Source organism: Nanorana parkeri, unplaced genomic scaffold (genome assembly GCF_000935625.1).
Source record: "Nanorana parkeri isolate BGI_ZX_2015 unplaced genomic scaffold, ASM93562v1 scaffold1282, whole genome shotgun sequence".
NCBI lineage: Eukaryota > Metazoa > Chordata > Amphibia > Anura > Dicroglossidae > Nanorana > Nanorana parkeri.
The window spans coordinates 378985-392502 of NW_017307550.1; the positions used below are offsets into that span (position 1 = coordinate 378985).

General features: G+C 40.9%; 1 protein-coding gene across 1 annotated transcript in view; it reads left to right on the forward strand.

Annotated features, from left to right (window-relative positions):
• The window catches only part of LOC108797475 (opsin-VA-like), a 40619-nt gene extending 32326 nt beyond the window's left edge, over positions 1-8293 (forward strand). Inside the window, exons 3-5 of the mRNA XM_018569073.1 lie at positions 1648-1765; positions 5197-5436; positions 8075-8293. Of these exons, the coding sequence (XP_018424575.1) occupies positions 1648-1765; positions 5197-5436; positions 8075-8293 (577 nt within the window). The remainder of the gene's footprint in view (positions 1-1647; positions 1766-5196; positions 5437-8074) is intronic.
• Positions 8294-13518: the final 5225 nt, after the last annotated feature.

Consider the following 13518-nt stretch of genomic DNA (forward strand, 5'->3'; position numbering starts at 1 on the left):
TATATATATATATGGTTAGTATTCTGTATTACTAGAGGACCTGCCTTTTATATGGAAATGAGAGAGAAAGGGACTTTGCTATGGAGTCACACTTAGTTATCGCCCAGCTAGAACATATTTTCAGAACCAGTGGCATTCCTGGGGGTCGGCGGGTAGTCCATACCAGGTATTAGCGGGGTGTCCGGATGCAGCCACTAGCAACATGCAAAGTGGCAATGGTGTGCCAGGTGCAATCAAGCACCCAGTACTGAAAGAACGCAGAACTAGTATTATAGTCATGGCCATACTGAGAGAGAGAGAGCTTGGAATAGGAGCGTGTGTTCAGGTATGTAAGCAGTAAACACCAATGTGGGGGGGTTATTTCCAATGCTGGAAGAGGAGGTGTTTATTGTCCTGGCCAGTCACTGACCATGAATGCTGGGAAGTGGGGTTATTTTTTTAGCCTGTCTCAGACCACCAAAGCTAGGGGGTTAACATTACTACCACTGACCACCAATGAGGGGGAATTATTATGGCCATTTAATCTAGTGCTTGAGGGTTGTTATTGGACACTGTTATTAGTTTTAATTACCGTTGCCTATTTTACTCTTACACTACAAGCTATACCCAACTAAAGACAACTGCTTTATTGGCCATGCCTCCAGTTGCTTGATGGGCGACATGCTGCACCCTCTGCATTTTTTCTTAATAAAGTTACAACCACACCTACAGCTGTTGCTGTCCGCCCTCAACTAGCTAATTATTCTTCCACTCCCAGAGTGCATGATGTCTAATTTCATGATTATGAACTAAGAATAATTTTGATGTGTGGTGCTGGTGGTGGGGTTTAAATAAAAATGATCTACCCTGAGTGTCAGACATGCTAGGTACGCCTCTGATTAGTTCACATTTCAAGCATGAGGTATCCTGTGTGAATGTATCTGGTTGACAAGAAGGAAAACAGTGAAGAAGCAGGTTAGAAGTTGAACTTTAGAAGAGTGGTTTGGCCTACTACTGTGCCCTGGTGGTGGTTCTAGCAAACACCTGATGCTGAATGTCTCTCACCACCTCATGTCATTTTTCTCTTTCTTCCCCTTTACTTTTCTACAGCAGCCTATCTTCTTTCTGGATATGTGGTCATCCCAGCTTGTCCTTTAAGGTTACTAAGTTCTAACTTAAGTCATCCAAACTTCTTTCTTCTTCCTTTAGCAATCTTGGACACAACATTTTCTATTTTTTTCCATTCTGAGTATATTGGTAGATTTTTGATATTATTATACTGTTACATTGTTTGAACCTTTCTCCTCTTCTTCTAGTAATGGAGATCTATGACACCATAGTGGAAGAGAATTAAACAATGCTGCAGGAAAAGTTTACAGCAGTTTTTCTATGCTTGTCTCTTTAAAGCATACATAAAGTCATAAACCGCTCCTGATGCTGCCTACCATCTTTTAAACTAATAAGAGCAGCCGAATGCTTACCTGTCTCCAGGTCCATTTTATGTAGGCAGAGGTATTAATTGTATGTGGCTGGATGCTAATCAGCAGAACACAGATGTGACCACCCCTGTGCTCTCCCCTTCTGTAAGCGTGTTCATTGTTAGATTGACAGCATTGCACCTTTTTTTTTAATTACTGAATGTGTTTTTTCGTTATATTTTTATCTCAGGTATTCAGGAAGATTGAGAGACCAAACCTACATCATTACCTTCCTTACAACGTGTTTTGTGCTACCTCTGATGCTCATATTTGTGTCCTATGGAAAACTAATGAGGAAGCTGAGGAAGGTGCGTAGATCTGGGAATGAGCATCAGAGTCCCTGTTAAAGAACTAATACTAATAGTATTACAGTACATGGTAGAGTTAAAGTATTGGAATACACTGACAAAGACTGAAATGGATCATTGATACCTTATAACATTTAAGTCCAGAATTTTGTACCTCCAATCCTTATGTAACTCCCGACACATCATGTTTTCAGAATTTCCCCCTCAATGCTGTACTGTGGATTTAATCACCTGTGCAAGACTAAGAAAATCTGGAGGTCAGAACCTGTTTAGAGAACTTGAACTGAGAAAAGCTGATTAAGCCAAAGCAAATCCAGTTATTTCAGAAATCTAAATCAAACCTGTATTAAGTATGAGCCCTGCTGTTGCTGCTCTCTTCTCCTGCACATTCTGTTTGCCTAGCTGCCATACTTAAGGCTTCAGTGATGCTAAATCACTGTGTTGTGACTAAGTTGTAGGAATTCAGACTTTCTTGAGCTGCATTTTTGTTTCAGGTCAGTTTCTTAAAGTATTGATCACAGGTACAGCCAGGCATATAGCATTTTTAGAAGGAAATCTTCATTTGCAGACTGCATACTTAATACTCATTACAGGTCCCATTTGAACTGAATGCAATACTAACAACACTCCACTAGAGGCCGCATGCAGGAAAATATACATTTATATGTTTAAAATAGTACATCAGGTATGCTCCTAAATTGTTCCCTTCTGTTTGGAATTTTAATTTTGCATGAGACATCTACGATATATGCCCTGATTGCATTCACTAAACTCATTGGACCAGTTGCCAGTTTAGTGCATTCAGCTGAACACAGGGATATCTGTGTACACTGTTGGCTGCAGGACAGATGACATTTAGACCCCATTCAGGGTGACAGCGCTTCAGCGCTTTATTCGCGCATTTTTATGTGCGTTTACAGGCATTTTCTGTTCATATGTAAGAACATTTAAAGGATTGTTTTCAGCTCGTTTTCATTTATCCAATGAAAAGCAGTCTCAGCTGCAAAAACTCGCTGATCAGCGAGTTTCCATTGAAGTCTATGGAGCAAAACGAGGTGGATCACAAAAGAAGTTCAAGGATTATTTTGAACAACGGCATATTTTTACGTGCGATTCAGCGGGTTTGCGTGAACAGCCCCTGTAGGAATACATGGGATTTTGATTTGCATGCGTTTCAGCGCAGAAAAAAACGCGCAATGAAATGTCCTGGTGTGAATAGGGCCTGAAGCAACGCCTTGCATTAGAGCTGGTTGGAACAACTGGAGACAAACAGACTTAAAGCAAAAGTGTGTAAAGTTTTGCAAAACAGACACTATGGAAATATAAAGCTTTTTCTTGTCTTTTTAGTGTCACTGGACTTTGAGCGCAGTAGTTGCAGATCAGAAAGTACTACAGATTGAAAATCCAGTCCTCTATAAAAAGTCAGATAATGTATACATCAATGTATACTGTGCTTCATGGTATAAGCCTTGTCACCAGACGTGAGTCCAGCTGTCCTATGACTTGATCAGAGAAAATCTGGACACATGGGAGCCCTGTCCTACATGTTTCTTAGAGGCTAGACAGAAAATCACTGCTAGTTATTAACTCCGGAACTATAGGCAGAGGTAATGAGTTTCAGCTAGAGATGACCTGGTATTCCTATAGAAGGAGGTCTGCGTCTATACCAGACAGGGTGCCACTTAGCATTGTGCTCCCACTCCCAATTCAAAACACTAGCCCATTGGTCCCTCACAAAGGGTGGTGCTGGTATTTTATGAGGACTTAATGTGCAGTGTTTTATCACTCAGTGATTATGTAAAGGGTATCTAATCCCAAACTCAAGAAATCAAAACATATTTCTACCACTTTACAAAACACTGGATTGGCCTCATCTTAAAGTATGTAGTTCAGTTTTGGTGACCAATCCTCAGGAAGGATGTCCTTAAGCTAGAGAAGGTTCAGAGCACAGCAACAAAATTAATAAGTGGGATGTAGGGCCTGAGTTATGAAGAATGACTGCAAGAATTAAACAGTGACTACAAATTCAGCAATGGAGACTGCAGCATAGGGAATAAACTGTTTTAACTTAGAACTCTGAAGAGGACACAAGGCCACAACATGAAGTTGGTCGAGATGAGGCTTAAAGCCCATATCCACCTTTGTAAGTGATTAGCATTGATTGTAGTAATGTAGAGGTGCAGTGATGATGTATATGTGTGCACATTTTCACGACTCACATTGTAGGCTTTCTTTTTTTTATAGATTTTTTCATTAGGCCTGAATCCTACAAATTCAACATTTTCCAGAGAAAACTCAGTCTGACACGGGGGTCGGATTGTAAAGCAGGCTGTAGACAGCTGCCCCCCTTCCTATAATTCTGTGTAACACGATCACTAAACAACAGCTCTGCCTTTGCACACAATAAATTGTCCTGTGGGGGTTGCCACAATGAATACTAATGAATGGGGTTACACAGATGGCTTGCAGAGCACAGAGGCAGCTATTTCCATGAGGATATGAAGAGGAAAGCTAACAAAAAAGTTCAGTTTCTGTGTTCATATACAGCAACTGCATATGCCTGCTTCATTTTTACTCTGTGTACATTACTGGCATATGTTTTTTTAAAACCTCTGCAAGGTGGAAAGGGGCTTTAATCTCAGGCTGTGTAAGGGGTTTTATTTTCCAGAGCAGTAAAAATGTGGAATTCCTTTCTGCAGTTAGTGGTATCAGCTGAAAGCATTGAAAATTTCAAAACACACTTAGCTAAGTTTACCGGATATACAGGGATATGTACACACATATAGGTGGAACTGGATGGTCCTATGTTTATATTCAACCTTACTATGTAACGGTGTAAAACAAAACATGTAATATATTGCAGCTTACCATACCCTGGATGTGGTGGAAGAATTACTTTATCAGTTTTTTTCCCTTTTATTTTCACCAAGTGATCTGCCCAGTAACACTTCCTGTCTTGGGGTGGAGCCACTCTATGGAGGGGCAATGGAGCCACCTTTGGCCAGCTGTACTGTCAGTGTTAGATGGACAAGTAGATTTAGATAGACTTTGCTGAACATAAATAAATAAAAAATTACATCCTAACTCCAGCTAAAGCTTTTTAATCAGTTACAGCAACCATTTCTTGTTTCTTTTGGGATAAAGGTTTGACATAAACGAATACAAGCTGACCAATGTAAGCACCCCTGCAGTGTTAAATTGTCTGTAACTTCTATCAGCCACTTTTGCTGGACAGCTGGCACGGAGCTGAAATTTAATAGACATACTAGCTGGATCACCAGGGGAAAATAAGGGAAAAAGGGCTAAAACCCAGGAGTGCTTGGTGCAGGACTTTACATTGCAGTGACTTAAGGTTTGATTCCAGTATTGTGACAAGATGGACAACTTTGTTTTAGAAAAAAAATCATGACATTAGCAATTTTTTTCTGCAGGTATCGGACACTCAAGGCAGACTGGGTTCTACCAGAAAACCAGAGAAAGAAGTCACTCGAATGGTAATAATAATGATCCTGGCCTTCCTCATCTGCTGGTCACCGTACGCTGCATTTTCTATTCTCGTCACAGCGCACCCAACGATAGAGCTGGACCCAAGACTATCTTCAATCCCAGCATTCTTTGCAAAAACAGCTTCCATGTACAACCCCGTTATTTATGTATTCATGAACAAACAGGTATTGTGTGCATGTTCAGTACTAGTTTTTATGCATGTTTTCCTTTGGAAAGAAAGGGAAATAACTACTAGACATGAAAGCCGGACATTCATTTCGTTTCGTTATTTAATTTTTTGGAATTCGGGTCTAAAAGTCAATTCGTTTCATTATTCGGACTCGGACGAATCCGAATTTTAGTTAGAGACACTAAACTCAAGAGTAAAATCTTAAAAATGCATTTGAGTACCTTTTAACTATTCATAAAAATGTAACTTATTTGTGTATCACTCGGCTGTAGATCCTCAAATCATCTCTGAATTGGTGCTGACACTGTCCTTCCTTCTGGAGGGTGGCTACTTTTCTTTTCTAAGGTTCCTGTGTGTGTTGTAAAGCAGCCACCGCTCCAAGCTCGCTCCTGTGATGGACTACAATCTTAGTATAAACCAGTAAACTAAACATGAGATTTTAGTCTATCACAGGAACGAGCTTGGGGCAGTGGCTACTTTATATCACACACAGGGACCTTGGGGAACAGAAGTAACTACCCTCTAGAAGGAAGGACAGAGTCAGCACCAATTCAGAGATGATTTGAAGATTTAAGGAACTTGAATGTATGTATTTTTAAGATTTAACTTCTGAGTTTACTGTCACTTTAATTTTGGATGAGTCAAATGATAATTACGAACACATGTTTGTTGCAGAAAAGTGACATTAAATGTTTGTTTCTTTCTTTTTAACATTTAACAGTAGAACAATACCAGAAAACCCACGTGCTGTCCCCCCGCCTTCCCAACACTTTAGGGTCTACAGCTTTGGGCATAAGGCCTTTCGGGCAGTTTGAGCTTGAATTTTCATTTAAAAAAAATTGGATACCTTCAGATTCATTATTTTCTGTCATTTGGAAATTCAGATGTATCCGAATGTCCCAATATGCAGAAATTCGTCAGAATTTGAAACAAACCTTACATGCCCATACTGACCACTAATGGTTCTAGCTGCAAAGAGGTGCTTTCTTTTCAGAGTATATTTTAGGTGTTTAAGTGTTAAGTATTGTATTCATGGTTCTGTAGGTCTGGACATATGGGTGTCAGGCAGGTCCATGAAAACAATCTGTATTATTTTAACCCCTTCGTGACTGACGACGTACAGTGTACGTCGCCAGCATCGGGGCTGTATAATTCTTGCTTTTTGTAACATGCTACATGTTACAGGTCCATCCTTATTAACCATAGAGTCCCTATGTAGCTGCAACCACTGTACTGCTATGGGTTCCTCACTAGCCATATCACACTCTGTATCACTTCATTTGTAGCAAGCTGTCTGTAGACTTTTCCATTTGAAAGGGAATTCTGAATTCTTTCTGATTGCTCCCATCTGTGCATGCCCCAGTAGATATGAAATGCCGACGAAGAAAGATTTGAAAGAGAGCGTTTGAAAAAATATCAATGTATTGATCAACTCTTAGTTTTAGACTATTATAGATTTTAGACACCGTTATGGACAGTCCATAACGGGCTGTAGAAAGTAAGTCATTAATAATTAGTTCAAGTGGTTGGTAGTTTTGGCTGCAATTAGTGTATCTGAATCATCTACATAGCTAGGATGTCACTGATAAAGCAAAAATAAGCTCTCTACATTTTTTCCTGCTAGGTTTCTCAAATTGCTTAGTATGCTAAAGGACACGAAAGTAGCACCAAAGTATCAGCGTCTTATTTTTCCTCACTTCCTGTCCTGGAGGCTGCTTGTCAAGATGAAGTATGCTCTGCTCATATAGGGGTATAAGGAAAAGATTCAGTTTAATTGTATGTCCAGCCCAATCTTTTATTTAGTTTTGGATAGTGTCAGCTGGTGCACCCATCGTTGGCTGATGTGTTGGAATCTAGAAGGAATGGTGATGTCACCCGCTTTTTTATGTGACAGTGCCGGTCCCAGCAGTTGCTCACTAAGCCCAAGCACTGCATCATGAGTGGAGGTGACATGCTTAAATATAACCACAAGCAGTGAGTATATGGCTTTAGCTGCAATGGAGAAAGGTGTGGTGGGAATTATTAGTAGGTCTGGTTGGAAAGTGTGGCTTCCCACAGGCATAATCACTAACACCTGTTGGGCAAAGTTTCTCCTTAGCAATATAAGGAAAATCCATATAGTTTATTAATTGGATTAATTGAAAAGCAAAGCAAATTGAGTCAAGCCAATGCTGATGAGCTTTTCAGATCTCTTTGCCAGAGACTCCATAGACATAAAGAGCTAGAGGGGTCCAACCTTACTATCCTTCCACCTAAAAGCAAAGAAATTGATTTCAAAAGTAGATGCTCATTAAAAGATGATAGCACTATTAAGAAACAATAAAAAAATCTGTTGACCTTATGTAATTAACCAAAATTGTCAGGAGGAAATTCCAGACTACAAAAACTGTCACTGGAATAGGAATAAGGGGGCAGTCACCCAAAAGTAACCCGTGTTCTGCTGACAAAAGGTGGAATTTCCCTTTGCTGTGGAGAGATTCTGTCTCACATCCTATCAGAATCCACACTTCCCCTCTCTATCCAAAACGGAATATCTGTTGTAGCTAGAGTACCTCTTTAAGTATTTGCCTTATTCGTAGTGTGAACACATTCTTGCAAAGTGTACTTAGTGAACAGTTGTCCTCTTTCAACAGTTCAGAAGATGTCTGCTTCAGATGTTCCACTGCCATGATCTGGAAGCTAGAGAGTCCAATAATCCAACCTCAGAGAGAGCAGCGCTGAATCGCAATGGTGGAGAAATGCAGACCCTAGCAGCACACATAACATCTAACAGGAAGACTGAAGAGGAACAGAGCAGCTGCAACTCTTTTGCTCAGCTGTCCATATCAGAAAACAAAGTACGCCCAATGTAACTTGATTGGGTGCATGTGACATTCAAAAGTGTGCAACACCTACAGAGTGCTGACATATGCACCTACATCACAAAGAAAAACTTGGTCAGGAGAACACATAAGTGAAAAAAAGTCTTCTATTGGTCAATAATGAACAAAAACTTTTCTGAACATGTTGGCAGTTTGCACTCGCAATCAGTGTTAAGTTGTGACTTAGTCAGATATTCAGTATTCATCTGAATGCAGTTTGCTGTGAAAAAAAAAAATTGCACATATAAAACACAGTAAAAAAAAAGGTTAATTTTGGAGAAAAACGTAGGACTCCTGGGACCTGATAAGACTCATATGCAGAAAAGTTAGATAATTTAATATATGCAGTTTACACCAAGTTTTCTAAATGTAAGCTATTCCTAACTCTGGTGTTGTCAGAATTCCACTTCTAGACAGTCACCTCTTCTGTGGACTGCACCACCAGGTAGTAAGTGAAAGAAGTAACTTTACTCTCAAAGTGTAATGCTAGCAAAAAAAAGAACCTTTGTCAAGGTAATTGTTCCTTGAGTCTCCATTGGGGAGATTTGCCGTATATATCTATATATGCTGTATGTATCTACAATGGAGAGTTCTCCCAAAGGGTTCCTTTAGCTATGGTGAAAGGGCGCCCTGGCTGATTGAAGCATAGCATGTTTTTTAAGGGGTGCTTTTTCAGTTTAAAAAAAAGTTTAAATAATAGGGAAAGATATGAGCCATCCTTGCCTAAGGAGGTGTGATTCGAGTCTCTACTTAAAGCAAACTGGGCTTTATTCAATCCAAACCAAAAGGTTTGCTTTAATAACCTACCCCTCCCCAGTATACACTTACTTTTCATTGCTACTCTGCATCTCTGTTCAGTGTCGGGAGCCAAAGGAAATACCGCTAAATATAGAGGAGCATGTGACAGCAGTGGGCCAACAACACACAATTAGTCCATACTCCATAGCCTTGCTTTCCCTCCTGATGGCTGGGAAGAGTAGGAGAGTGTTGTCAGGGGCTAGGTTAAAGTGAACCTTTTGCTTTGCCCTACATGCACAAAGCACAGGTTTATTTTAAGTAATACATGGGGGTGGAGTTACTGATCTTGAATGTCTACCCGCCCTTTCTGATTTAGTTTATTTTCATGGCCTTATTGAAGGATTTTATCTTGACCGCAGTTGGCCTCTGTTTTATGTCACCTGTTGACCTTTGGGTAGTCTGATGCCTGCCTGGAACCTATGGTTAGGACAGGCATTTAGGAAAGGTTATGATAGTTAAATGCCCACAGTTCATCCATGAGTGAAATTTATTTTGTTCAGATGCAATTTGTTGTTTGTTAATATGATGGAATAAGTGTGGTGTTAAATAGACATGTGCACCAGCAAAACATTTGTTTTGTTTCGTTTTGATTCAGATTTTGCGTCATTTAGTTTTTCGGAATTCGGTCCGAAAGTCAATTCGTTTTGGAATTCGGATGAAATTCATTTGCGGTAATCTGTGCAAAATGTCCTCTCCTTTTCGTTTCGTTCGTTACAGCAAAGTGACATTTAAGAGGAAAAAAAGTTTTTTTTTCTCAAATGTCACTTTGCTGCAACGAAATTTCGTCCAACAAATGAAATTTCATCCAGAATACCACTAACGCATTTCGGAATCAGAAATTCTGATTCGTTTGCATTCGTTATATCTGTAATTCGGATACATTCGAATCTACGAATTTCCGAAATGTTGTCAGAATTTTGATTCGGAATGAAACGAATCGCACATGTCTAGTGTTAAATGAACCCTATAAATCTGAGGTCTTGCCTTTCCAACACAACAGTTGCTATTTGGGCAAGGCTCCCCTTGATTGACCTGGTTAGGTGATATATATATATATATTATGGATGCACCGATACCGATACTAGTATCGGTATCGGTGCCAAAAATATTAAAGATGTTTTAACCCCTTCTAACTATACAAATTTAAAAGTTGAAATCCAGGAAGGATATTTTATGGATACTTGCATTGGTCCAGCTTGGCTCAATGTGAGTGTCCATATATAATCTCCGGAGGGGCGCTGGGGATGCTAAAAATCACTTTATTAGTCAGCGCTACATACAGTGTACAGCGGCTTCCACAAAATACAAGGAGTTCTCTGATTGAATGGGGTAGAGAGAAGGGGCAGATGACATCATGATCTTCACCTCTTCCAATCAGAGAACACCTTGTATTCATTGAAAAAAAAAACAAGGCCTCCTCTGAATGGTGACAGTGGCCAGCACATGACTCCTAGTGCTTAGTGTGGAGAGGGGAATCTGCTAGAACTGAAAAGACTAGAGCTGACTAATATAGTGATTTTATGCATCCCTCCACATATCAGATTTGGGTGCATATGTTGAGCCACGGTGAGGCAATGTAATTATCCCTAAAAGATCATTCCCCGAGTTCCACGTTAAGGAAAAAGTATCAGTTGAAGTTCTCACATGGAGAGCGAGCTTTATCCCATGTACATGTCAATTTTAATCAGACTGGGATATTTAAGACCCAATATGGTGATGGCTGCACTGGTGTGACAACATCATCCCATTAAAAGACTTGGTTGCCATAAATAGTTGAATCATTATATCTCTTAAAGTGTATTTTCACTTTTGCAGTCAAATTTGAGAAAACCCCTCCAATAATTTAAAAATATATATTTCTTACCTTTTTAGATGTTTTGTTGCATCAGGCAACATGGCTGACTCCAAGTTGTTCTATGCACCTTTACAGGGGTCTGCCCTTATAGAAAGACTTAGGACCGAAATTTGAGAATTGTGTTTCTCTCATTAACATTAAAATGCAGAAGCCAGGATTGTTATCCTTTAACCCCTTACATGAACTACATAAAGCAAGGGTCTCAAACTCAATTCGCTCGGGGGCCACTAGACAATTTTTTTCTCCCATGGGGGCCGCTTTCCAAATTTCATACTTCAAAATAAAATGCAACTATATTCGGTACCAGTGTTAATGTCTGTGTGTGTTTATGTCAGTATATGCATTTTTGATTCTTTCTATGCAATGGCAGTATATTTTTGTGATGGTTTGTGTGTGTGTCTATTGTCAGGATTTCTGTGAGTAGCGTTGGTATGTACTGTATGTTAATGTTTCTGTGTGTCATATCAGTATGTATACATGTGTATATGTGTGCAGTGTCAGTATGTAGGGGGATGCGGCCCGCACCCGGGTGTCACCATTGCAGGTGTGACACCAAAAGACTGACAGTCATTTTGGTGTCACCCCCCCTGTAAAAAGTCGGGCATTCGGTCATGGACCGAGAGCCTGACAGTGTCAGGAGAGAGGAGGGGACCCGGCGGCATACCTCATCCCTCCTCTCTCTGCCGGCGTCCATCATCAAGATGGCCGCTGTCAGGCATCATCAGATGGTCGTGCATGCGCAATGACGTCATCGCGCATGCGTGAGGTGACGTCACACGCGATGATGACACGGCGGGGTGTCACCCGGTCTAGAGACCGAGTGACACCCGACCTCGGGAAGCCCCTGAGTATGTGTGTGCTTTTTTTCCCCCCCACAGGTATTCATTTTATTCATAGAGGACCAAAAGATGCACACATTTACTTACACACAGAAATACGCAAACGCACAGACATACCCACATAAAAAAAGATACACAAAAAGAAATAACCCCCCCACACTTACCCACGGACATACACACAGAGAAACACACACCTTCGCACACATACAGAAATACACACACAATAACACACTGAGGCTCCATTCACACTGGAGCGGCTGTCCGCGCTTATTCGGCTGTACGAATACGTGCGGAACCGCTCTAAACAGAGAAAACAATGCAATTTAATGTGCATTGTTCTGACTATTGCAGGGACCTCGCAATATGGACCCCAAAATAGTTCAAGCGTGATAATCCGGCGGATTCCGCACATTCACGGCTATATATTAGCTGCAAACATGCGTAATCCGTGCAGTTCTTTCACATACAGTGTTTACATCCCGTGCAGTACAGAAAACCGCGCGGGAAATGCAAACGCTATATGTGAATGGAGCCTGGGAAATACACACAATAATACACACACAAAAAAACCCCCCATAAAACTTCCAACACACAAGTACACACATAATAACATACACACACCTGCAGTACAGTGAGAAAAACACTGGGGAGATCATAACGGTATATTGTTATGTAATTGAGCAGCTTTACCTGTGTGCATGTAATTGTAGTAAGCCTTCAGCTCTCACACCGCTGTGCAGTGAGTGACTTGCAGATACTCCCCCCTCAGCCCCTGGACAGCTCAGTGCTGTCAGTGAAGAACAGCTTTCTAACCCGACCTCGGGAAGCCCCTGAGTATGTGTGTGCTTTTTTTCCCCCCCACAGGTATTCATTTTATTCATAGAGGACCAAAAGATGCACACATTTACTTACACACAGAAATACGCAAACGCACAGACATACCCACATAAAAAAAGATACACAAAAAGAAATAACCCCCCCACACTTACCCACGGACATACACACAGAGAAACACACACCTTCGCACACATACAGAAATACACACACAATAACACACTGAGGCTCCATTCACACTGGAGCGGCTGTCCGCGCTTATTCGGCTGTACGAATACGTGCGGAACCGCTCTAAACAGAGAAAACAATGCAATTTAATGTGCATTGTTCTGACTATTGCAGGGACCTCGCAATATGGACCCCAAAATAGTTCAAGCGTGATAATCCGGCGGATTCCGCACATTCACGGCTATATATTAGCTGCAAACATGCGTAATCCGTGCAGTTCTTTCACATACAGTGTTTACATCCCGTGCAGTACAGAAAACCGCGCGGGAAATGCAAACGCTATATGTGAATGGAGCCTGGGAAATACACACAATAATACACACACAAAAAAACCCCCCATAAAACTTCCAACACACAAGTACACACATAATAACATACACACACCTGCAGTACAGTGAGAAAAACACTGGGGAGATCATAACGGTATATTGTTATGTAATTGAGCAGCTTTACCTGTGTGCATGTAATTGTAGTAAGCCTTCAGCTCTCACACCGCTGTGCAGTGAGTGACTTGCAGATACTCCCCCCTCAGCCCCTGGACAGCTCAGTGCTGTCAGTGAAGAACAGCTTTCTCTTCTCCGTTTGGACACAGTGTGCCGGCACTGAGGAGCAGCTATGCGGTCTACATCCGACAGAGATGCAGACCTATAGCTGCTCTCTCA